This window comes from Myotis brandtii, unplaced genomic scaffold (assembly GCF_000412655.1).
Source record: "Myotis brandtii unplaced genomic scaffold, ASM41265v1 scaffold431, whole genome shotgun sequence".
NCBI classification, from domain to species: Eukaryota; Metazoa; Chordata; class Mammalia; order Chiroptera; family Vespertilionidae; genus Myotis; species Myotis brandtii.
The window spans coordinates 1701862-1728328 of NW_005366486.1; the positions used below are offsets into that span (position 1 = coordinate 1701862).

Below are 26467 nucleotides of genomic sequence, written 5' to 3' on the forward strand. Positions count from 1 at the left end.
GTATCTGGGAGACATCTGATACATTGTTAGACAAATATTTGGCTTTTGGAACTCAGAAAAAAGACATATTTGGAAGGTATCAGTTACCTTTGGAAGGGCTGAAATTACCTAGGGGAGTGTGTATCAGGGAAGAGCCTAGGACACAGCCTGATTAGTGCTCTATTTAGGTTTGGATAGGAGAGGAAATCGTTGCAAAGGAGACTGAGAAAGCATGGTTAGAGGACGGGGTAAATAGGAAAGTGATAGACAGCATGGAATGTTTCTAAGATATCAAGTCACCTGGAGCCCATATATTAATTACTGTTTTTTTAGCTACAAGGATGTCATTTGTCACCTTAATAAAAACCATTTTAGGAGTAATAAAAATCATTTTAGTGGCTGGATTACAGTAGGATGGATTGTGAATGGTAGGCCAGAAAAAAATGTCAATATTCATTCAGGTTTGGCTGTGATTGGGAGAGAGAGAGATCAAGAGACATGTGAGTTTAAGGTAGAAGCGATGTTTAAATGCTATTGTGAAAGTGCCATTAGAAAAAAGAGATTAAAATAACATAATTAAGTCAGAAGGATGAGGTCCAGAGCACAGATGATCTAATTTATATGTGGAAGATTCTCTTATATTACTAAAAAGTGAAAGAGAAAAAGAATGTATGGAGTCAGTTTTATAGATTTGATGAAGGGATTCCTGACTGTTGGTGTCTGCTGTTTCTGTGAAATACATGGCGATATCATCTCTGCTTTCCAGGAAATAAATAGTTGGAGGTGAAATCTGAATAATGGGGACATTTAAAATCATCATTGTGGAGAGCAAAGATGAATAGAGTAGAGAAACAAATGCTTGCCTGGCAAAGTTAGGTCCATTTGAGAATAGCAATTATGAATGCTTAGTTTTATCAACCCAGTTACATATGTTTCTTCAATACAACCAGCATTCTGTGTATGGGCAAGTTTAGGGTAGGATCATTCTGAGTTGGGCTTTGGTAGATGGAATGACAAAAGGAAATATGAATAGTCAAAGTGATGTGGTGTAAAATCTAAGAGTGTGTGTGTTGGGGCAGGTTGGCGTGGTGATAGCTAGGGAATAATTATAATAGCCAGTGGCCTGCTAGTCTAATTGTGTATGTTTGTGGGTTGGGGAGGGAAGGAGGATAGCTAGGGAGTAATTATAATAGCCAGTGGCCTGCTAGTCTAATTGTGATAGAGGTATAACAAATTGCTGGAGGATGAACAGTTATGATCAGAGTGGGGCGTTCTTGCATTTCTGGTACTTAGAGATGCTGAGGATACTAAGATTTAAACTAGCCAAATGGGGAAAAGAAATCTTTGAAGGTGTTGAAGTCAGTGAGCTGAGAGACCATAGTTCCTCAGATTCTTTTCCCTTAAACACGTTTTCATGTCTCCCAAATGCTGCAAGCAAACTTAAAAAACAAAAACTTTCTCAGTCTTTATTTGTACCTTCTTTCCTCAGCCTTTTAGCTATTATTTTCCTTTTGAAACCAAATTTCTTATTTAGTCTCTACTTATTTGATAAACTATTAAAGTGATTGTGTGTAACAGTCTTGATTTGTCTTTTCTGTTTCTAACATAGACTGTTCTTTATTTGTTACTGTTTTATTTTCGCTATTGTTGCTGGTTCTTTTTCCGTTGCCCACTACTCAAATGTTTTTATTTCCCAGGTACTGTCCCTGATTCTCTTTTATTTCTTTATTAAATACTTTGTATAGGTGATCTCATCCACTCCTCTGTCTGCAACTACAACCTAAAATCCCTACTTCCAATTCCTTGGCCACATTTCCAACTACCTACTGTCAACTACCTACTGCCTGGCTCTCAAATGTAATCTACCAAAACAAAACTTAATATATATATACTCTACCTTGCTTAGTTCAAGAAAAAATAAAACACAACTTTTGTGTCTGGATTAATAGGTTCTTTCCAGTCTGACTTCAAAGCTAAAAATATTGATATCTTTGTGTTTCTTCTCATTCTTATTGATAGAAATCTTAAATCTGGCCTAATATCATTGACTAGAGGCCTGGTGCATGAAAATTCATGCACTGGAGGTGGGGTCCCTCAGCCCGGCCTGCCCCCTCAGGGGCGGCAGGCGACCTGGAGATCAGGAGAAGGCAACGCCCCATCACACCTCTGCTGCTGCCACTACCGGCAGCGCAAGCCTCGGCTGGCCCTGGTTACCTGAGCCTCTGGCGGCCCTGGGTGGCTGAGGGGACTGGGGGACTCAGGAGGCAGGTGCCCCAGTGGGGCTGAGGGGACTGGGAGCCATCATCTTTGAGAGCGTGGCAGTCAATTAACATATTCCCTCCTTATTGGCTGTGGGCGCTGCCATCTTTGAGGACTGGGCAGTCAATAAGAATAGTCCCTCCTTATTGGCTGTGGGCCCTGCCATCTTTGCGATGGGGTGAGGGTCAATTAGCATATTCCCTCCTGTGATAGGATACCACAGTTGGGGCTTTTATTTTCCCTTGCTTAGTTGTCTTAAAATTCTTTTCAGCTTTCTCAGTGCTGCTATAATAATCTTCCTAAAAATCAAAGCTGTTCTTGTCACTCCCCTGATTAAAATTTTCTGCCAGTGCCCTATTTCTTACAGAATAAAATCTAAATACAAGGAAAATACAGTTTTTGAGAATCTGGTCCCTTTATCTAGAACTGATCTGTCTCTCTACACCCCTCCCCCCAATCCTTTTGTCACACATATTTCTCATTGTTAAATGCAGTGTTTGTCTTTTTACATATTTTTTTCTTTCTATTCTATATCTACATGTTCTTCCCTCTTCTTCCTCCCAAGAAAATAAAATCAACAAGGTTGCTCCTTTAAGACCCAGCTTAGCTATGACCTTATCAGTCATATAGGAGTATTTCTATTTTTCCTAAGGAGCCTAGCTCCTCATCTAGTCCTAGGTACTTTATTTCTTTAAAAACTTACAATAGATTTGTATCTATCTCTTTCACTAGCTTGAGGGGGGCAGGTGGTTCATGTCCTTAGCATTTGTGCCAATGGTTCACAGTTGCTACACAATAAAATAACATTTAGACTATTTAAATATGTAAACTTCAGTAATGTTATAAAATGAATGATGTAGTACATGTTTTTCCTTACTTAAAGCAAGGAAATTCATAATATAATGCCTTAAAAAGTATGGAGAAGTCTAGGGTGAGATGTGGATATTGGGGATTAACTGATAATAGGTTTAATGACTGAGTAAATGACTATAGGAGGTTTATTTGTTCTTTCAGTGTAAGGTATTGAGTACTATGTGCATGGAACTGTATATTTTGTTTGTTTCTTTTTCTGTTATATATATTTAAAAAAATTTGCATAAATTTTAATTTGATTGTTTAAGGAATTCTTTATATATTTGGAATACTAATCTTTTGTTAGTTATATGTGTTGTGGAACTGTATTTTATTGCAGAGATTCACAAATTTTCTCAATGCCTTTAGTGTCTCAGTAAGATTGTTTAGAGTGACATCTAGACCAAAAGAAATATCTAACAGCTTCTTTATTAAGCAGCTAGGTCTAAGGAACTAAATAGCCTTTTGAAAAAATAAGACACTTATTTGAAAGGAAAATACTTAATTGTTAAATAATTACAATTTTATTTGTAAATGCCTGTTAGGTATTTCACAACTTCTCACACCTGGAATCAGATTGCACATCTCCTCCTGCATTTCTTATTTTACATTAGTTTTTGGGGAAGGTACTAGTTTTTATTATAGCAACTACTGGCAACTCAGCTTCTCAAAGAAGTGATGTTATTGAAAATAATATATGTAGTATTACCTAATGTTGAAACTGAATTTCTCTGCTAGTAAGATACGCAGTGTCAGACTGATTTTGAGTGTCACTCTATTTTCCTGAAAAATTTAAAGTAATTGGTGTTGTCTTTGTCAATTTGCTGTAGTACCCTGGGGCTCAGTTTTGAAAGCATGTTTCTTTACAAATAATTTTTTTAAAATATATTTTATTGATTTTTTACAGAGAGGAAGGGGGAGAGAGAGAGTTAGAAACATCGATGAGAGAGAAACATCGATCAGCTGCCTCCTGCACATCTCCCACTGGGGATGTGCCCGCAACCCAGGTACATGCCCTTGACCGGAATCGAACCTGGGACCTTTCAGTCCGCAGGCCGACGCTCTATCCACTGAGCCAAACCGGTTTCGGCTCTTTTAATTTTACATGCTTGATTTATTATTGCTATATACTTATCAACTGTGTTTTATATATTAGACACATAGCAAATATTTGTGAAAGAGCTAATAAATTAAATGTTAAGGAAATTGTAAGTAAACTATAATTATCATAGGCTTAATTTTAAATTTTTCGCTTATTACAAAATTTTCAGAAATCCAGACAGACTAGTACAGTGATGGCGAACCTTTTGAGCTCGGCGTGTCAGCATTTTGAAAAACCCTAACTTAACTCTGGTGCCGTGTCACATATAGAAATTTTTTGATATTTGCAACCATAGTAAAACAAAGATTTATATTTTTGTTATTTATTTTATATATTTAAATGCCATTTAACAAAGAAAAATCAACCAAAAAAATGAGTTCGCGTGTCACCTCTGACACGCATGTCATAGGTTCGTCATCACTGGACTAGTACAATGATCTTCCATCTAGATTTACAATTTTTAACATTTTTACGTTATGTTTTACATTATAATTTTAACATGTTTGCATTATGTTTTTAATTGAATCACCAGAAAATATATTGTAGAGATAATTTAACTTATTTCTAAATAGTTATGTATGAATCTCTAAAGAATGATCTACAGCCCTAACCAGTTTGGCTCAGTGGATAGAGCATCGGCCTGCGGACTGGAGGGTCCCAGGTTCGATTCCAGTCAAGGGCATGTACCTTGGTTGCGGGCACATCAATGTTTCTCTCGCATCGATGTTTCTAACTTTCTATCCCTTTCCCTTCCTCTCTGTAAAAGACTCAATAAAATATATTTTTTTAAAAAAGAAAAGAATTGTCTACAGTTTGATTATCACACCTAAGAAATGCTGTCCTTTTCTAATATTCACTAATGGTCTAGTATTCTCTGGGTTTTTAAATTTTGGTAGTTTATTTTGATGTTAATAATATTTGTATTTTATTTTTTTTGTTTAATAGTGGCCAATTCGCCATGGTATAGTTGAAGATTGGGATTTGATGGAAAAGTTTATGGAACAAGTGATCTTTAAATATTTAAGGGCAGAACCTGAAGACCATTATTTTCTTTTGGTAAGTACAAATTGTGATTTCACTGAGGAAAGTTTTGAAGAAACTCAATGAGAATATTTTCATTACATCTGTATTCACGAGGGCATGCTTTATTTTTTATTAAATTGTCATATGTCTAAAAGACTCTAAAAAGCTCTTTGGTCTTTAAGATTATTCTGTTCTGGAGTTCAAATAGAGTAGTAATATATTGAAACAACAAAGTTTAGGCACTTAAGAAATTCTTTTGATAATTAATATGTAATCTTTTTGATAGAAATAGTAAGGTTCAGAAAAAGTTGGAAATATGGCGCTTCCCTTTTTAATTGTAGTCTGATTATTATTTCATTTGTAATTTTTGGCAACAAAAATACAATATAACTTAATTTTTAAACTTTCTTCTTTTTACCAAAATAGTTGCATGTTCATATCTATCTTTAAAAAATTAAATGGTATAAGATCGAAAATAAAAAAACAGCACTCTTCTTCCTCATGTCTCCCAACCCTTGATTCGTATTCCCCAGAGATTAACATTTAAAAATTCATCCATGTTGTTGAGGATACCAATAACTTGTTGCTTTTTCTGGGTTGCATTCCATTTGATGAATATGCCTTACTATGTATTTTCTGTTGATGATCACCTGGGCTGTTGCCAGTTTTTTACTATTAACAATATTTTGGCTACTGAGAACATTCCTATACAGGTCTTTTTGGGGACATATGTTTTCATTTCTCTTGTATAAATACTTTGGTACAGTATTGCTGTAAGTAGGTGCATAATAGGTTTTTTAGGAAACTTTCAGAACTTTCTCAGAACCTTTTATATAAGATGTGAGTAAGTTGGTTGCTCTACAATCTGCCCAATATTTGGTGTGTTAGTATTTTTAATTTTAGCCATTTTAGTGGGTGTGTAAGCTTTTTCATTTTGGTTTTAATTTGCATTTTCCTGATGACTAATGACATTGAGCACTTTTTCATGTACTTACTAGCTATTTGTATGTTTTCCTTATGAAGTTTCTGATTATATTTTATGTAGAACTTCTGTTTGTTTTGGAGTTTATAGTTTAACTGCTTTGGTTTTTTAGTTTGCTTAATTTTGTATGTATTGCTAAATATCTTCATATTGTTGAACCTAGTTCCAAACTCTCTTAACATCAGGCAGTTTGCTTATTAAAAGTTTTACATATGAAAAACTCTATTCCTGCTTAGTTTTTTTAAACTTTATTTATAAGGCCTTTTTTAATTGAAAAAATACATTTAATTTGTAATGAATCCAGTTTTATCATTCTTTTTTGTTGTTGTAATTTTTGCTCTGTAAATGTAAGGAATCCATGGCTTTCCTCAAGGTAAAAAAGATAATTCTTTTGTGTTAAGTTTAAAAGTTTTGCCTTTTAACTTTACGTATTTGAGATAACAAAAAGGATTGGATTGTCATATCAGACTCATAAGAATCAGTTTTACCCAGTTTTCAACTTTAATAATTTAAATGAATTAAATGATCATGAGACATAAGCAAAAAATGAAATCTGGGATTGCCAGTGCTGTTCCCTAGGTCCTTTTTGCCTCAGACTTAACCCAGACACAAGTTTCTAAGTGATGTATGCAGCCACATAACTTAAACTGAAGAGAACTATGTAAATATCTCCATTTTATAGTTGCTTAACAGTTATGTAACTTACATAACATTTTTTTCAGGAAGCTGTGCCATAAATTTGTAGAATCTTGATTTATCTAGCTATATAAAACCCTAATATGCAAATTCACCAAACGGCAGAACAACTGGCAGAACGACCAGTTGCTATGATGTGCACTGACCACCTGGGGGCAGATGCTTAACGCAGGAGCTGCCCGCAGGCCCCAACCTATGGCCGGCGAGCAGGTGGTTCCAGGCCAGCCAAGGCAGGGGAACGACCAATTGCTATGATGCGCACTGACCACCTGGGGGCAGATGTTTAACGCAGGAGCTGCCCGCAGGCCCCAACCTATGGTGGCAGCGAGAGGTGGGGCCGGCGAGCAGGTGGTTCCAGGCCAGCCAAGGCAGGTGCAAGCAGGGGCAGCCCAATCACCCTGCGGATTGGCCCTGATCGCTAGCCAGGCCTAGGGACCCTACCCGTTCACGAATTTCGTGCACTGGGCCTCTAGTTTACTATAATTGTAGCCAGATCAGGTACATTCTGCTATAAATAATGCATAGATGATTCTTCCATTAGCAAATACCACTGGAGGTTTTTCATTACGATGTTTACAAGGTGATTTGACTGGGTCTCCTTCCTTCTTCCTCCTTCCTTCCCTTTCTCAATGTTTAATTCTTACAAGTGATGTGAGAGGAATTCAGTTTCCTTTTTTTTATGTGAATAACCACATTTTTGCATATGTTTAGATCTGTTTGAATTCTCTATTTTTTCTTTGACTGTGTCTCTCTTTACCTCTAAGTTTTAATGACTTTTAAATACAGTGTTTGAAATAAATTATTTCTCATTTAAAATTGTCTATTAAGTTATCAAAATAATCTGATATTGTCTATTTAAAATGTTATTCAATTTTTAATAGACTGAACCTCCTCTGAATACTCCAGAAAACAGGGAATATACCGCTGAAATAATGTTTGAGTCCTTCAATGTTCCAGGCTTGTACATTGCTGTGCAGGTAAGCAAGTTCATAAGTTAAGAGACTCTGGATTCTTAAGTTTTAATCTGGTTTAATTCTCTATCTATCTATCTATCTATCTACCTATCTATCTATGTATTATAACCTCAAAGCATATCATAGTTTCTCTCTTGAGTTGATAATTTAGAAATCATATTATAGGAAATTGAGTTTTAGTCAGTAGAAAAGAAGTGTTAAAGTATATTAATGGTTTTTGGTTAACTCAAATCCTTTTATAGGACAGAAAAAAGGGAACTAAAGTTCATTGAGTGTTTCTGCCATGTCAAGAACTTCATATCTATAATAATAGTGTAATATGCTAATTAGACTGGACGTCTTCCAGACGTCATTCCGGACGTCCTTCCTGATGAAGCTGGGGCCGGAGGGAAGCAGCTCGGTCCCAGGTGTGGGAGGGAAGCGGGTGCCAGCAGCCAGGGGAAGGAAGACCTACTCTTGCACGAATTTTTGTGCATTGGGTCTCTAATGTATATATATATATATATATATATTCATTTATCCTTAGAACATTCGTTGTGTTCTTTTTACAGTCTGTTTTGACTGATTTATTGCTAGGTGTATTTGACCACCTTCTCCTTTGTGCCTCTCTGTATCCTATATATCATAAATTCCTGCAATACTTTATTGTACTTAATTTGTATGTATATCTGTATGGTACAGCTTCTGTCCCACCCCTCAGGATCAGAACTTACCTCTTATTTTTTAACCCTATAGTAAGTGTGATAACCTGGTATATCACAGATGCTTAATGAGTATATAAACTATTTTATAGTTCTGGTGGCACACAATGTTTGTAGTGTGATCCTGTGTTATAATTGGCGGTCAGCTTAGACATCTTTCTAGGTCCATTTTTCAGCTGTTTATATTGCAAGTAGATTTTAAAAAGCCAGTTTTGTTCTGTTTTTAATTATTAGTCATATATCTTTTTTTAAAAATATATTTTATTGATTTTTTACAGAGAGGAAGGGAGAGAGATAGAGTTAGAAACATCGATGAGAGAGAAACATCGATCAGCCGCCTCCTGCACATCTCCTACTGGGGATGTGCCCGCAACCCAGGTACATGCCCTTGACCGAAATCGAACCTGGGACCTTTCAGTCCGCAGGCTGACGCTCTATCCACTGAGCCAAACCGGTTTCGGCATATTAGTCATATATCTTATTTGAGGCTTGGATTGTATGAAATATAGATTTTTAAAAATGAACTAGCTCTGTTAATTTCTTAATTTGTAAACTCCTTTTTTAAAGAATTATACTTTATTGCCTATGCCACAATTTTTCACAGAAAAATGTTACCTCATCAACTTTGTTTTATAATTATATCATAGGATTTGGAAGTGTGCAAGGGCTTTTCTGTGATAAGTTGTTATATATCCCTAGATGCATATTGCACTTAGAAAATTTGGAGATAATCTTATAAGAGTGATACTTGTATTGAATAATTCTGGTGATTGGGTGGTTGGTGGTGCGCTTCTCTTGCTTTGTTGTTTGTAACAGGCTATCCCATATAAACATAGTTTAAGTCTTGACAATCTTATACTATACAATTTCATGTTAGTCTTCCACATTTTTTTTGGCTTTAGGAGAAAAAAGGCTCTCACTGAAATATGGAAAATTTATAAATATGTGCCTGAAAGCAAATATAAACTTGTAAGTTTGTCTTAATAAAATGTAGGATGTGAATAATTTGATTGCATAGTGTAAATTAATTTTGTATATTTTCTTTCCAGGCATACTACATTTAAAACTGAATAAAATACTCCAGTAAAATATATGTAATTTTAACTCTGTCTTTGTCTCTTTTTTGCCTGTCTTATTTCTTTTTATTCAAGGCCGTTCTTGCCTTAGCTGCATCCTGGACCTCAAGACAAGTAGGGGAACGGACATTGACTGGTACGGTAATAGACAGTGGAGATGGTGTCACACATGTCATTCCTGTGGTAAGAATATTTTAAAATTACTGAATAGGACATCAAATTACACATCTGGCAAGTTAAATTATATGAATTAATACCACTTTTTAAAACTTTAAATATTATACTTAAAAAATTAGCTGTGATTTGGCCATTTGTTCAACTATAGTTGTATTTTGCTCAAATTATTGTTAAAATTTTTTAAACAAATTCTAAAATGTTTCTTTTGCTATAGGTTTGTACTATTAGGAAATAATTAAAAATTTATTAGCAATAGTTTCTAATTTATAATTGGGAAATGATGAATTGGAGTATATGGAATGAAAAAATATATCTTTTCTTAAACTTGGAATTCTTTTCTCCAGTTTGATGTGTCTTTGTGTATATTAGCCAGTTGATAGTCTCTCTCATCCTTAATTAACACATTTCAGACTGGTGAGTACATTAACAAAATGGCAGTTAGTTGTGAGCAATGACCATTAATGACTTTTAGGGAACTTTTTTTTTTTTAAATAAAAAGCTCAAGATATGATTGGGCTTTATGGTTTAAATTTAGTAAAGTATATTAAGAAAAATGCATCAGATTGGATTATTGTCTGAGATAGCATTTTTTTTGCCAAGGCCTTTGTGCTTCTAATCTTAATGACAAATTAGCTTTTTTACTGTGCTTCATAGATTCAAAATGACAGCTCAGATTTATACTGATCATTATTTTCTTCTTTTCTGTTGAGTTAGTGGGTTATTTTTATAATTCTATTTTACTTCTTTATTGACCTATTAGCTATACTATATTTTTTTGGTATTGTCATTTGCTTGTTTCTTGGTGGTGGTTGCTCCAGGGCTTATCGTAAGCAACTTTAACTTACCACAATCTAACTCCAAATAATATTCTAGATTTCATAACCTTTCTAGTCTGTATTGTCGTCATTCATTTTACTTCTACATGTTATTTATTCAATAGTATATTATTAATTTGTTTCATTGTAAGTTGTATATTAGTTTTGCTAGGGCAGCCATAACAAAGTACCACAAACTGAGTGACTTAAACAATTAAAGGATTAATTTTTTCACAGATATGGAGGATAAAATGTTTGAGGTCAAGATGTTGGCAGTGTTGACTTCTGAGGGCTCTCTTGTAGACCATATGTCTTCTCTGTGTCTGTGTTCCAGTCTCCTCCTCTTTTAAGAACAGTAGTCATATCAGATCAGAGCCCACTCTAATCATTTCATTTTAACTTAATTTTACCTCTTTAAATACCCTATCTCCAAAGGCAGTTACATTTTGACAGTATTGGGGATTAGCATGTTAACAGAATTTTGGGAGGGACAGGTCACAAGTCAGCCTATAATAAATAGTCATCTTTAAAAGAGATTTTGAAAAACACATACAATTCTTTTATATTTACCTACACACCATTTTTAGTGCTCTTTATTCCTTTGTGAAGGTCTAGATTTTCATCTAGCATCATTTCTTTCTGTCTGAATGTTGGTTTTTAATATTCTTATGGTCCTGATCCTCTGCCTATGAATTATTTCAACTTATGTACATACTTTAAAAGGTCTTTATTTTGCCTTCATTTTTGGCAGATAGTTTTACTTAGTGTAGAATTTTAGGTTGGTAGTTTTCTTCCTTTCAGTATTTTAAAGATGTGGCTCTACTGTTTTCTGACTTACTTTGTTTTTGAAAGTATCTGCTATAATTTCAGGTTTGTTCCTTTGAATGTAATGTTTCTTGTCTGGCTGCTGTCAAGTTATCTTTTTACATATTCTAGGTTCACTAGATTTCAGCTATTTGTGATGTATCTAAATGTGGTTTTCTTCATTTCTTCTCATTGAGCTGCTTGGACCTATGGATTTGTAGTTTTTATGATATCGGAGAAGTTTTTGTCCACTATTTCTTCACATATCTTTTCTTTTCCTCCTTTACCTCCTGATCTTTAGAAACTCCATGTATATTAGACTGTTTAAAGTTGTCTCATAGTTAACTGATACTCTATTTTTTTCTAACCTTTTTTTTCCTATACCCTTTTGGGGAGTTTCTATTTCTGTCTTCATGATCATGATTTTTATTCATTGTCTAATGTGCTGTAATTACATTTATTGTATTTTTAAGTTCAGGTATTTTTGTTCTTAGAAGTTCTGTTTGGGTCTTTTTATAGCTTCTGTTTCTCTGTTCCTCATGTTTCAATTGATCTTCTTGATCAGGATCAGATGGAGTATATTAGCTGTTTTAGTGTCCTTGTCTACTAATTCTATATCTTTGACATTTCTGCTTCTTTCTCTATTGATTTATTTTCTTCCTGATCAGGGGTTGTCTTTTCCTGGTTCCTTTCTTGCTTAATATTTTAAGATATTTTCTTGGGACACAGTTAAGTGACTAAGAATCAGTTTGATCCTTTAAGAGACTCCTTTAAAACATTATTAAGCATGTCCAGGCCTACTCTGTCCCCAGTGTTGGGGCAATATTCTTCTGAAGACTACTAGGTGCTCTGAGTTTGAGGTCTTTAAACTCTGGTGAGTGGGAACATAAACTATTCCCAGCTGTGTATGAGTTGGGAATCGTTCTTTCTGCCTGCTCCTTTCCAGAGGTTCTTTCTCTGGCCTTGATTTTTCTCACATGCACATGATGATTACTAGTCAGCTAAGGTGATAATTCTCTTCAGATCTCCAGAGCTCTCTTTGTGCAGCTTCTCCCACTGTAGTAGTCTGACTTGCAGATTCTGTATCCTCAGCTTAATGAGACCACCAGACTCTGGGTTCTCCTTCCCATTATTGCTGCCTAAGAACTCTCCCTGGGCAGCAAGATGGAATGTTTCTCACCTTGTTTGTTTTCCCTTCTCTTAGGGTCACTGCTCTACTCTGCCTATTCTCTAATATCTGAAAAACAACTTCATATAATTTGTCCTGTTTTATTTTTAAGATGAGAGAATGAATTCAATCCCTATTCTATTGTCATGGGCACATGAGGACATCTCTGACATTTCATTTGTTAATGAAATTTAATTTTGCTACATTATTTTTTGTTCTTTTGACTTGGATCAATAAATTTATGAATTCTTCAGAACTTAATTATTTGGCATTATTATGGTACATGGTATGTCTGAAGCTTGTGAAATTGGTACCTAATTCATTGGGAAAAAATGATAGCCAGCTTCTGAGTTAATGATCAAATTTCCTACAATGAAATCTAAATTTTTTATTGAAGTTTTAGAAGATTTAAAAATCATCTCATCTGAAGTCTATTATCTAAAACATTACTACTTCTGAAAATCATTATTTCTAAGTTATTGAGTTATTTCAGTCTTGGTTATAAACTCTTATCAATGAGAGAATATTAAGTTGCTGGCCATTCATTCTTGTTACTGTACAGTATTATAAATTCTACGATAAGTAACTATGAGGAATACAATTGAGAAATAAAGACTAGAAGAATTATCCTGGGATAAAGCAATACTTTAGATATGACTACACTAACCTGAGGTATGGGTCTTTAATAGCTAATTATTTAGATTATATGAATTTTGAAAACATTGACAGTAAATTTGATACTCTTTTTTCCCCCCTCTAGGCTGAAGGTTATGTGATTGGCAGCTGTATTAAGCACATTCCCATTGCAGGACGAGATATAACGTATTTTATTCAGCAATTGCTGAGAGACCGAGAAGTAGGAATCCCTCCAGAGCAATCCTTGGAAACTGCTAAGGCAGTAAAGGTAAAGAGTGATGAGGTGTAATTCAGTTAGAAATTAAAAATCAAATTTAAAATACTAACATGAAAAATTCTTAAGAACGGTACTTAAAAAAAACACGTGTTGGCCAGTTAAAAATTATTAATTACGTGTGTGTGTGTGTGTGTGTGTGTGTGTGTGTGTGTTCTCTGTATCTCTTGTAAGGAAATTTGGGGGGATTAACAATTCTTTTTTCCTCACATCTTAACATTTGAGAGGACTAACATACATTTTCATGATTATTTCCTTTTGTAAAATAAATTCGTTCACTTCATAGTCCTCAAATCTCAATTTCTTCACTGAATTCCTTATTCGGAAAGTTTTCTGCTGCAAAATTATTTTGATTTAATTGATTGATTTTGGCATAGTTAGCTCAAGTGTTTATGGCAAATAGAAAAATGTGAAGGCTGTGTAAGTATTCTATTGTATGCTACATACGTCTTCATTATTTCGGTGTTTCATACAAATTATCAAAATACTTAGCATCATTTTTTACATTTATCATTTGTCAACATACCTACAAATTTTCAGTGGTCCTATCACATATGTTTTGAATATGTAAAAGGAAATCTAACCTGGCAAAAATAACTTCATTAATTTGCCTATCTTTATATGATTCTCTTTAAAGGTTAGGAATGAAAATAAATTTACTACTTTATAGATAGTAAAGGAATTACTAAATGTCTGACAAACGTCACACTCTACAGTTGGTGACATTATTCTTAAATATGTAAACAATATGAACACTACTGTTTTAGCAGTTTTGGGAAATCTGGAGTTTGAATTAAATCTATTCTAGAGACTACTGATGCTCATTCTGAAGGTTTTTTTTTTTTAAGGATCATTTCTTTTTTTAAAATACATTTTTATTGATTTCAGAGAGGAAGGGAAGAGGGGGGGAGAGAGAGAGAAACATCATGATGAGAGAGAATCATTGATTGCTGCATACCCCCTACTGGAGGTCGAGCCCACAACCCAGGCATGTGCCCTGACCAGGAATTAAATAAACTGACCTCCTGATTCATAAATCAATGCTCAACCATTGAGCCACCCTGGCCGGGGAAAGATCATTACTATGTAATTACTATTTTCAAGGTTTGGAGAAAGAAGACCTCATATAACTTAACCAAATTGCCTTTTGTTTTCTAATATTCTTTCCCTTTATGTCCTTTGATTGTCAATAATAATGTTTGTATCTATCTTGGGTAGAATAATTGATAGGTAAAAATATATGAAATATGTATTTTTCTTTAAAAAGAAATAATGAGGTTGTAAGTCAGAAGTCCATAAATTACAAATAGAATATTATAACCCATAACATTTTGAATTGCATTTTAGATGATAGCTTTTTCCTGGGACATATAACCAAATATGCAACAATTCAGTTGTGCAGGTGATATAGTGAAAAAGAATAGTTTATATTTTCAGCCTTTTTTCTCCTGCTTATTTACTTAGACTATAATCACTTTTGTTCCTGCTAAGGATCTACATTAATTTGTGTGGATTTATCAATTGTTAATAATTCTTTAGTTCTGTATATTTTATGCTTTCTCTTCTCTAGAATATAGAGTCCATTAATTACTAAAACAGTATAAAATGTTGGAAGACACTTTTGAATATTTTCATGAAATAACATTGAAATAGTAGAACTTGATTCTTTCATTTATAAATCAGTCTATTCATATATGAAGCCAGGAGGTGAACTGTTTATTTCTACTACATAAAATTTTCTTCAGCTTAATTTCCTAATTTTATTTTCTAAAGATTTTTTTGTTTCTGGTTTATTGAAAATATACCCCTCCCCCCTTTTTGTACTTTTCCTAAAACAAGAGGAATAAATTGCTTGTTTCTTTGTTTTTCTAGGAGCGCTATAGTTATGTCTGCCCAGATTTAGTAAAAGAATTTAACAAGTATGACACAGATGGATCGAAGTGGATTAAACAGTATACTGGAATCAATGCTATCTCAAAGAAAGAATTTTCCATTGATGTTGGTTATGAGAGATTCTTGGGACCTGAAATCTTCTTTCATCCAGAGGTAATTTTTTTAGTTGGAATTTTTTTATAATACTCAGCAAAAAATACCAATGAACTATAAGATTACTTAAGAGAGTTAATCTCAAGAACTTTTTTTGTATACTAAAATGCTATAGTTAATTATATATATATATATATTTTTAAAAAGGCCTTTGTCAAAACAGGCTAAATAATTACTATTTTCATGTATTTAGAAGAATGAAATCTTTAATATGTGTGGCTTATGTGGGGTCATAGAAAGAGGGGAGTCCTTAAACTTTTTGATCATTTAAATATGTAAAATGACCATTATAAAAAAAACCAAGTAACTATCACAAAATATTTAATTTTTAGAAAAATAGTCTCTGTTTCTATGAAATGTTAGTGACACACAGGCTATATTAAATTAATGAAAAATACATGCTTTTAATAATGAAAGGTTCTTAAAACTTATAAGAAACAACTTTATTAATAGGATTACTAAAGTTAAATGCCTACTCTTGCTTATTCTAGCAAATAATAAGTGGATATAATTGTCATGTTCTCAGTTTAAGCATTAAATATTCAAAAATTAATTTGTCTTGCTCTTACTGAGCTTAAAGAATAAGATGAATACCTAAATAGGTATAGTTGCTTTAATGGATGCATGCATCAGGTGAGGAAATAGAAGCAAAGAGCATCTAAGTTTGCTTGGGAGAACCAGAGAAACTTTTTAGAGGAGATAACAGTTGAACTGAGACTTAAAGGATGAGAGGATGTTTGTTAGGCAGGTATGCTAGGGGAATATATTTCTGGCAGAGGAAATAAGCTGGGTAGAGGTCCTGAGATATAAGAGAGCTAGATAACAAAAGTATAAAGGAAGGGAGTAGTAGGAGATAGATCCAGATTGGTGTTCATGAGGGACTAATATGCTATGTAAAGGAGTTACTGGATTCTGTAGTCATGCAGAAAACTTCAGCATGGAAATGACACAGATTTATGTGTAGTATTAAAAAAGTCACTCTGGTTGTACTGGGTTGGATAGATTGGAATAGAGGTGTGAATTGTGTTGGAAGCAGGTGAGTTTATTGCCGTTTTTCAGATGAAAGTTAAATGTCTGTAGGTCAATGAGAATGAGAAAGAAGGTGAGAGAGAACGAATAGAAGGTGAGTAAGCAACGTGACTTAACTGATGCTTAGATGTGAGAGGAGTAAGAATATGAAGAATCTGTGATGATTCCCAGGTTTGTATCGTAATTAGATATTGTGCCATCCACTCAAATTAGGAACAGTGAAGGGGAAGAATAGGTGAGGTGGAAACATGACATGACTTTATTATGCATCTTTAAAGGATTCCAAAATGAACACTTGGGTTCTAAGGATTTTGAACTGTAGTGTGTTTTCAAGTGAGGATAAATGTGAAGTTATCAACACACATGGAACAAAGGAAGAGAATGGTCAGGGAGAGGATGTGGAGTGGGAATAAGGGGAAGAGTGGGCTCCTAGTCAACACCAGCACTTTATGGACAGGCAGAGTAAGGAGCCTGCAAAGAACACTGAAGAATGCTGAAATGGAGCAGCTGAGCCAAAGGATTGTGGTGTTAACGTTAAAAGAAGTGAGAATTTGAAGAAATGAGGTTAAATAGTAGTGCCCATTGATAAGTATAGTAATAGAGGAAACTTGAGAAGCACTCATGGATTTTTGCATCCAGATTATTGGAGTTCTGGGGAACAGTTTTAGGGGAATGGTGTGATAGAGGCAGCTTGTTGCCTTGGTGACAGGTGAAAGTTGGGAATTCATAGTGTGGACCTCCTGGGATTATGCCTTTTAAAAGTTATCTTTAGTGGTGCTTTTAATAGAGAGAACAATATTAGATACTAGAGGCCCAGTGCACAAAGTTGTGCACCAGTGGGGTCCCTCGGCCTGCGGGATCGGGCTGAAACCGGCTCTCTGACATCCCCTGAGGGGGTCCCGGATTGTGAGAAGGCACAGGCCAGGCTGAGGGACCCCACCGGTGCACGATCGGGCTGGGGAGGGACATGGAAAGTTGGTCAGCCAGGGAGGGGCTGCAGGAGGGCTCCAGGGCATGTCTGGTCAGTCTCGCTCAGTCCTGATCTGCCAGACCCCAGCAGCAAGTTAATCTACCAGTTGGAGCATCTGCCCCCTGGTGGTTAGTGCATGTCACAAGGACTGATCGACCAGTCGACTGTCTTCCCCCTGGTGGTCACTGCACATCATAGCAAGCAGTTGAGCAGCCTTAACATATCATTAGCATACTAGAGGCCCGATGCACGAAAATTTGTGCAAGAGTAGGCCTTCCTTCCCCCGGCTGCCGGCACCGGCTTCTCTCCAGCACCCGGGACCCAGGCTTCCCTCCTCTGGCTGCTGGCAGGCACCCAGGTCCCGGGCTGCTTCCCTCCTCCAGTTCCCCGCAGGGACCGGGGACCCAGTCTGTTTCTCTTGGGCCGCCTGCAGGCACCCGGGACCCAGGCTGGCTTCCCTCCGGCCTGGGCTTTGTCAGGAAGGACGCCTGGAAGATGTCCAGTCTAATTAGCATATTACCCTTTTATTATTATAGATTATGCTTTGATTGGTTGAATGGACGACTGGACACTTAGCATATTAGGCTTTTATTATATAGGATAGGATGTGTGTTCACTGTGTTTTTTGAGACTAGACCTGTTTTATGTATATTAACTGGGTCACTTCCCAAGTGAATTTTAAGATTCTTCTGTAGTTTTAGATATTTCTGTCATAGTTCCTCTGTCATTTGAAGGATTCGCTCTGTTTTTTTGTTTTGATTAGATGAAGGGATGGGCATCTGAACTTGAACAATTGAAGATAAAATGTCCGAAAGAGTAAGGATATTTATTTTTGAACTGTTAAATTCATCACAAATACAAGAACTATTTTTAGGAGGAATGGGTTTAGTGCTTTGCTTTTTTTCTTTTTAAGGAAATTATAAATTTTTGACAAAACTATTTGGATTGTTGTGTTTCATTGGGTGTATTCTCTATAAATTTTTCAGAGGAGAGGAAAAATATTCCTCCTCTAATAGCCACTTGAGGTAATATGAAGACCTGATCAGGGAGCATTTGGAAGCAAGGTATCCTTTTGCTGAAAGCAAAAGAAAAGGCCTAAAAATATTCTTAATAGGGACCCTAGGTTGAGCCTTCTAGTATTAAAGTATTGAATAACCTTCAACAATTCGTTAATTTGTTTACTGTGAATTATTTTTTCCTTCATTTATTTACTAAGTATTCATTGCTTGCTGCTTTACTTCATATTCTACTTGTCACCTGGGCTTCTACAGCACTATAGTCCCTGAGCTTTTTCAAAAGATATATTCAGATCAGACTTAATTTCTTTCTAAATCAGATTTTTTGTGTGTGGATCCAGATTATGGGAAGATTTAAATGTTCTGTAAATTTTTCATTTCTGTATATTCTTGATTAAAAACTGTGAGAAGGGCACAGAGATATAGCTGTAAGGTGGCTCAAGAGGCAGCGTAGGAAACAAAGAGAGTGGAGTCAGTAAGGAGGAAAAGGGTTTAATCTGCGTCCCTGGGTGACCCACGAACCCCAAAGGCAGGGCCAGTGGATTTGTGCCAACAGGGAAAGGGGGGTTTCTTTTTATACAGGTGTTTAATGAGGGGCAGGAGAATGAGCTGAGGAAGTTCCCGCCGCGGGGGGTCGGCACGGTATTCAGGAAAGAGTCAGTATCTGTGTGGGGGTCCTTGTGGATTCGAGGGAGGAGCCGGTATCTGTGTGGCCATCTGTTTTGGCATGTTGACCTGTTAGGAATTCCAGGGAGGGTCCATTATCTCATCACACATCTGCATGCATCTGATCCTGGTCTCCCTCTGACCTAACAATAGCACAGGAATGAAAGACCCTATTCCTGCATTTTACTTGCTCATGGTATAGCAGATAAACTATCTTAAAGGTAGGGAAAGTATTATATCTCATGTGTGTGTATTATTGTTTTAGTTAAATACTGAAGAGTATGGTTAACAAAGATCAGTATAGAGAATTTGCAAGTTCTGTATTAACAAATTGATAACATTTTTTAAAATGAATATAATAGCACATATTTTCTGTCATATTGTTAATATTTTCTGTCCGGGTTTTGAGAATTAAATATCTTAAGCTGTTGACAGGTTCTCAGGTTGTAGAGGTTATTTGGGGTAGTAGGTACATTTGTGTTATAACTTTTCAGATTCTTTTTTTTAAACAGACTGGTTAGGAAGGTAGAGTTGAGATGGAAAGTCATTTGATAGTTTAAATCATTATGGTTAAAAATAATAACGTTTTTAAAACTTCATTTTTAATTGTGACATTTAAGTCAGTAGTGATTTAATCTCTATTATATATCCAACTTTACTTACTTTTCAGTTTGCTAATCCAGACTTTACTCAACCTATCTCAGAAGTTGTAGATGAAGTAATTCAGAATTGTCCTATTGATGTTAGACGTCCTCTCTACAAGGTCAGTATTTACAGCTAAATTGTTATTCAAGGTCATACTTTTAAAAGCTTCTTTGTTTTCTGTCCATTGTTGAATATTACATTTAAAACACCTCTCCTCAAAGGATATAATTGGATTTTATTACCATTTTTTATATCTTTAGTTTTTTTTATTCTTTTAAAATAAAGGTCATGCTTGTTTACTTATTTATTTTTCTCCACTAATATAGAATATTGTCCTCTCTGGAGGGTCAACCATGTTCAGGGACTTCGGACGTCGCTTGCAAAGAGATTTGAAAAGAACTGTGGATGCCAGGCTGAAATTAAGTGAGGAATTGAGTGGCGGTAGATTGAAGGTTGGTTTTTTTCTATAATTGGTGGGGAGGTTGAGGGTGCCTTGATTATTATAATGATGGGAAATGTCTGCCAACTTTTGCTTTTATTTAGGAAAATAAGAAGAACTGTCGGATATTCTAATGGAGAATGGTTAATAGTAAACATTCATATCTATATTCTTGATCATTTGATTCCTCTAGGATATTGTCTACGTTTCTGGAAAATATTCTTGTAGCTGTAAAGAGATTTATGTTTCATCCTTGATAAATGTAGAACATTGACACAAAACATAATTGAGAGGATATGTTGCTAAATAAAACACATGTTATTCAACTGGAAAATTACCAAGAGTGAGGGATACTACAATCAGTCAAAATTACTTACAGTAAAATACAACACTGTAGAGTTTGCTGCCTTTTGAGAAATTACATGACAGCTGACTGTTTTCAGCCCCTAAAGTTTGATTATTTTAAACCTACCCCTTGAAGTTCCGTTAAAAAGTATGTTTAAGAGTTCAATGATTTTCAACCCTTTTTCATTTCATAGCACACATAAACTAATTACTATAATTCTGCGGCCCCCCAAAAAAATATTTTTTGCTGATCTGACCAAAAAATTGATATAATTTTGATTCATTCATACCTGATGGCTGTTGTGTTGATTGTTGTCATTTTTTTTATTTGACAATCTAAGGGAAAAGAGGGCAGTGTCTCTGACTAAATAGTCTGGTATTGCATGCTTTAAAAATTCTTGTGGCTCACCAGTTGAAAATCAGTGGTTCAATTTTTAGGATTCATTATAGCTACCTGAAGTGAGAAAATAAATGCTGTTTTTCAGTATTTCAATAAAGTAAAATTGTTTAACATATTTCTAAGTTTCTGGTACATTTCTAATTAAGAAAGGGGGATCTTCCCCGTGCCCCCAAACCCCTCCGGATTTTGCTGATCAGTGCTGTACTGACATCTAGTGATACTGGGAAAACTTGATAGAGGATTCTCCCTCTTTCCCCTTTATTTTGTCAATAGTCATTTTATAGGTCTTCATAAATCTTTATATATCTGTATCTAAACCTGGCATTATTTCTTTTTAATCTGTAATTTTTAATGGCAATCAAATAGCTTTTTTTGACCAAAAAAAGAAAAATAATAATAAGCCGCATCTTTTTATGACTTGTAAGTTTGAAAACTTTTTTTTGAGATAATTTCATATTTCATATTTACCAGAAACGTTGCAAAACCTAGTAGGAATTCCTATATATTGTTCACCTAGATACCAAATATTAGTATTTTACATTTTCTTTATGTATACATATATGTATACATATATACACACACATATATACACACACACACAAATATATACATATACCTATACATACAAAAATAATTTTTTTCTGAATTGTTTTGGAATGAGTTGCATATATGGTGGCCTATTCTAATAGTTTAAAGTGTCTTTCCCAAAAACAGGGTATCACAATTTTAAAATCAGGAAATTCATCTTGAATACAATATGTTATCTAGTTATCTGATTCAAATTTCATCAGTTCTATTATTATTGTTCTTTTTATAGCAAAAGGAAAAAAATGCATATTTTTTCTGGTCTAGGATACAGTCCAGGATTACATGTTTGAATTAATTACCATGTTGCTTCAGTCTGGAATAATTACTTAGTCTTTTTTAACCAATAATGTTTTTAAAGAGTAGAGGTCATTTGTTTTGCAATGGTTCTCATTTTGGGGTTGTCAGATGTTTCTTCGTGATTAGGTTCAGATTATGCACTTTTGGTAGTAATACCACAGAAGTGATGTTGTGTCCTTTCAGTGCATTTATCTCTGGACAGATGATATGATTTGTCCCGTATGTTAATTTAGGTCATTTGGTTAAAGGTGTATCTTTCAGGTTTTTCTACTATAAGGTGATTATTATTATTATTATTTTTTACATGTAATGAGAAGTCTATGGGAAGATACTTTCAGACTCTGTAACTATCCTGATACTCATCAAACTTTTAACCACTAATATTAACACCCATATTTCTTTCCTAAGATACTTATTACTGTGGTAATTGCCAAGTGGTATTTTGCATATTCCATCATTCCCTGTAGAAACTGATTTCTCATGTTATTCCACAGCTATATCGTTAATATAATTGTGATTTAATATCGACATTAATATTATTAATGTCATTACTTTTGATGTTCAGATTTTCTCAGATTTGGCCAATGGGATCCATTCGAAGTAGCTTTTCTGATATGGTCCCAGTATTTTTCAAGCACTTTCTTACTTTTCTGGCACAGCAAGATATTCCAGGCTCATCCTTTATATTTTCTTCTCCAATCCAGGAATCAGCCCTTTTCTCCCCAAGTCACCCTTGTTCATTTTAGTGGAAAATGCTATTAGGAAATCAAGTTTTGGACATTAAGTATATTCATTGCTACTGGGTGTCACTGTTTCTAAGCCTTCTTGGCGGTTGGAGCTAGTGTGTGTGTGTGTGTGTGAACATCTATATCTAGTTCTCTATGTAAATTAAAAACTGAATTCATGCTGATACTGCCAGTTCCAGAATACCAGAGGTTCGCTCTAGCCTTTTGCCTTTCCATATTTGTAATGCCCTCTCGGACAGAGAGAAAACTGGCTTCTGTTATCTATAATATATTTATGTTTTTGCTCTATCCGGGCTATGTTTTATAGTAGCTTCAGAATTGTTGGTTCATATCACTGTGAGAAGTAGGCCTACTAACTAGAGTTCAGTGTTTGTGTAGTTTTATCTTCAGCCTAAGGGCATAGTCATAATCCTGTTCACAGGGTACTTGGAGTAGTTCTGACCCCAACTTCAGTGTGGTTATGCTTTTAAAAAAATGAGCTTAATATTTTTCTACGCTGTTGTTCTGCCCAGTGTGCCTCTCACATCTTTTAAAGTTTTATTTATTTTCAAGTATGTGAAACATTACAGTTGATTATGTACATTTAAATTTAAGGCAAATGATCCAAAGAAACAGTTATTTTAATATACTATTGAATATATTTTTTTTTTTTTTAGCCAAAACCAATTGATGTGCAAGTCATTACACACCACATGCAGCGATATGCCGTTTGGTTTGGAGGATCGATGCTGGCTTCCACGGTAAATGAGAAGAAGCTTACTTTTATAACTTTATTTTATTTTATTTTTTAGATAGAAGAATCCTTGAATACCTAAAAATTTTAGAAAAATGAGAAATTAAAAAATGTTTTAAAGTTTTAAAATTGGATATGTATGCACATAGTATTTTTAAAAAGTGCAAGTTATTTGGATTTAATGTCCATATTTTTCTTTGCTTGCTGGATATTTTTTTAGAGCGAGCCTTTAGAATTTTTAAATGTATCTGTAGGGGAAATTATTTGAACCCTGTGGTAATGCAGATATGAGAAGGTCATTGTTTTTTCTGTGCAAATATTTAAAAACATTGAGTTAAGAGTAATGTCTTACTGGATAGGATGTACCCTGGTCTAAATTAAGTAAAGGGAATTCTGAGAGTCCTCTTCCCAAACCAAAACATCTTAAAGCCTCTTAAAAAGGTATTTTAACATCATTAGCCTATTAAATATTGGTATTTTATCTCATAGTGCACAGAGTATTAAATAAAATTAAGGTGCTTTTATCTGAATTATTGAAAACTATACAACCTTGAATTTAAAACCGTTTAAAAATAAGAGATAAAAGTATTTTCCTTCTTAATTTTAGTTGTCTTCACTTGTGCCATATAGCTAGTTGAGTTTGTAGCTTTGCCCTTTGAGAAACTAGATAACTGAGAGTATTGAATAGTCTGTCTATACCAGACCTTGAGTGAGGAAAGCAGATTGAGTACAAGTTTTGTAGTATCACTAAGAGTGATTTGTCAGTACTTCAGATTAATGCTGCTTCTGTAGATTATTGATTCAATATATAGTTTGGGAAAGTCTCAGTAGAATAGTCTTGGCATTTGAGAATCAATTTTCCATTCCTCAAAATTTCAAAATCTAAGACAAATAGGTGTTGAGGAGGAGTTTGATGGACATAAGTTAAATGCTCCTTTTTAATTCTGAGTTAGACGTATAGCTGGAATTTCTAAGCTTTGTTCAAGTACTGTGGATGGACTACTAATAAACATTTTAGACTTAACAAATCTATTTTAAAGCATATTGAAAAGTGGATAGAATTTTGATCTTTATGAAAATACTTGTTTTTATTTTCAGCCTGAGTTCTACCAAGTATGCCACACCAAAAAGGATTATGAAGAAATTGGACCTAGCATTTGTCGCCACAATCCAGTGTTTGGAGTCATGTCGTAAAATTGGCTTCATAGTTATTGGGGTTAGGGAGGTGGGAAAGAATCTTTCTGATTACTTGTTTTGTCTGGATGGCTGGTTTTGAAGTTTTAAACCTGACTTGAAATAATAAGACCAAACATAATTATACAGGAATATTTTAATAAATATATCAACATGCGAATATAGAGGAGCGCCAAAATGATTAAGTGTTTTTCTTTAGGTTGAATATTTGAATCTTATGTGTAACAAAAAGAAATGGGTTTTAGTTCTTTCTGTGTCCTGATATTTTGTATATTATTGAATTATCCAAGATTTGATGGGATTTATCAGTATGTAGATAGCTCTATAATGCTTGAATTGTGCACTTCTAAGTGTGCAATGCAAGAGCTTGTTTATATTTCATACTTTTTATACTTTGAGGAAAAAGTCAAAGAAAAACTAGTATTTGAGTACAAAAAAGTGACCAAGTAAAGGATAAATTCAAAAAATAGCCTCATGAGACTTGATGTACACACATGCTCGTGGGATTCCAGTTATGAATTGCTGCCATCCCCCTGTGCTGCCCCAATGGTTTTCTTTGCAAGTGCTTTTGGAACTAAGAAGCTAGTATCTTGGATTAACTGATGCCTGCTAGTGCTTTCTGATTATTCGCATTCTGTTTGTCGCTTCAAAGGAAAAGTAAAGACAAGACTGTTGGACCAGTATTGCAGTTCTGTAGTGTCATTTCTTATAAAAAATGAATTACCAAAATTCATATATTTAAAGCCTAACACCATTCTAATAAAGGCACAGATTTCTTTTTAATACTTGTTTCAAGCTCTTTAATCTTTATGTTAACTAATCTATTTTCTTCAAATCTCTGCAATAGTTCTTTAAAATCAAACAGTTGGTTAGCAAGCTGACTTTTTTATGTGCTCTAAACAAATAATTGTGAACTTTTAATATGTTGAGTGCTTTCATTTTGATAACTGGATCTCCATTTGATATTTCATTTGTATAACTCATTTGCAGTCTGAAAATTTTTTTAGTGCCAGTCCCTGACATATCATGAAAAGTTAATTTTCTTTGCATTTAAAAATCTCTGGATCATGAAGAAAACGTGATGAAAATAAATTAAACTGAATTACCTTTTCTAATGTTTTTTTTTTTTTTAGAAGCATTGTCATTCTACTTTGTGCTTATGTATTTTATGTTATATCTGTTTGTTAGAATAGTGGGATTCATTGAAATCTCTATAATGTATATGATAGAAAATTTCTTGTCAGCTTCAAATTTTATCCGGTTATTTATAGAAGACAAAGATGGGAGATTTTACAAGCTTTTAAGAACGTAAGCAGTAATACCAGTGAACACTTGAAGTTCATTACCCATGAAAATAACACACATGATTAGTATATCTCTACCCAAAAGTTAAAGAACAAAGTGTTTTTGTTGTTTATTTTTAATATAAAGATAGAATCGGGGAGTAAACTTTATTTTTTATTTAGAATGAATCTGGATATTTAAAATTATTAGTTTATATGAATCTTAATTCTTTGAGTATGGAATAAAGAACAAACTATATGTCCTATAGTAGTAGTAGTGTCAGTATCAAACATCTTTTTTTACTTGAAAAATATTTCATAAACATTATTTAAAAAAAACTAGTGAAAGTAGGTTTCTTTCCCATCCTAGTCTGTGTCATTTCTTTTTATTAAAAAATTGTTAATGTTGACATTATTGCAGGTGTCCTCCCCTTTACCTCTCCCTCCCCCCTTTGCCTATCTCCATCCACCTCCACGTCCCCATCCCTTGGCCTTCACCAAACTTCTGTCTCATTTTCTCATTATTACATTGTTAGAAATGTCGATGTGTCC

At 34.4% G+C, this 26467-nt stretch overlaps 1 protein-coding gene across 3 annotated transcripts in view; it reads left to right on the forward strand.

Annotated features, from left to right (window-relative positions):
• The window catches only part of ACTR3 (ARP3 actin-related protein 3 homolog (yeast)), a 58676-nt gene extending 32933 nt beyond the window's left edge, over nucleotides 1–25743 (forward strand). For all 3 annotated transcript variants that reach the window (XM_014546142.1, XM_005874293.2, XM_014546143.1), the window contains 9 exons: nucleotides 5138–5248; nucleotides 7775–7870; nucleotides 9720–9827; nucleotides 13369–13512; nucleotides 15391–15564; nucleotides 19916–20008; nucleotides 20217–20342; nucleotides 23362–23445; nucleotides 24537–25743. In XM_014546142.1, the coding sequence (XP_014401628.1) occupies nucleotides 5138–5248; nucleotides 7775–7870; nucleotides 9720–9827; nucleotides 13369–13512; nucleotides 15391–15564; nucleotides 19916–20008; nucleotides 20217–20342; nucleotides 23362–23445; nucleotides 24537–24632 (1032 nt within the window). In that variant the 3' untranslated portion in view covers nucleotides 24633–25743. The remainder of the gene's footprint in view (nucleotides 1–5137; nucleotides 5249–7774; nucleotides 7871–9719; nucleotides 9828–13368; nucleotides 13513–15390; nucleotides 15565–19915; nucleotides 20009–20216; nucleotides 20343–23361; nucleotides 23446–24536) is intronic.
• The last annotated feature ends 724 nt before the right edge of the window (nucleotides 25744–26467 follow it).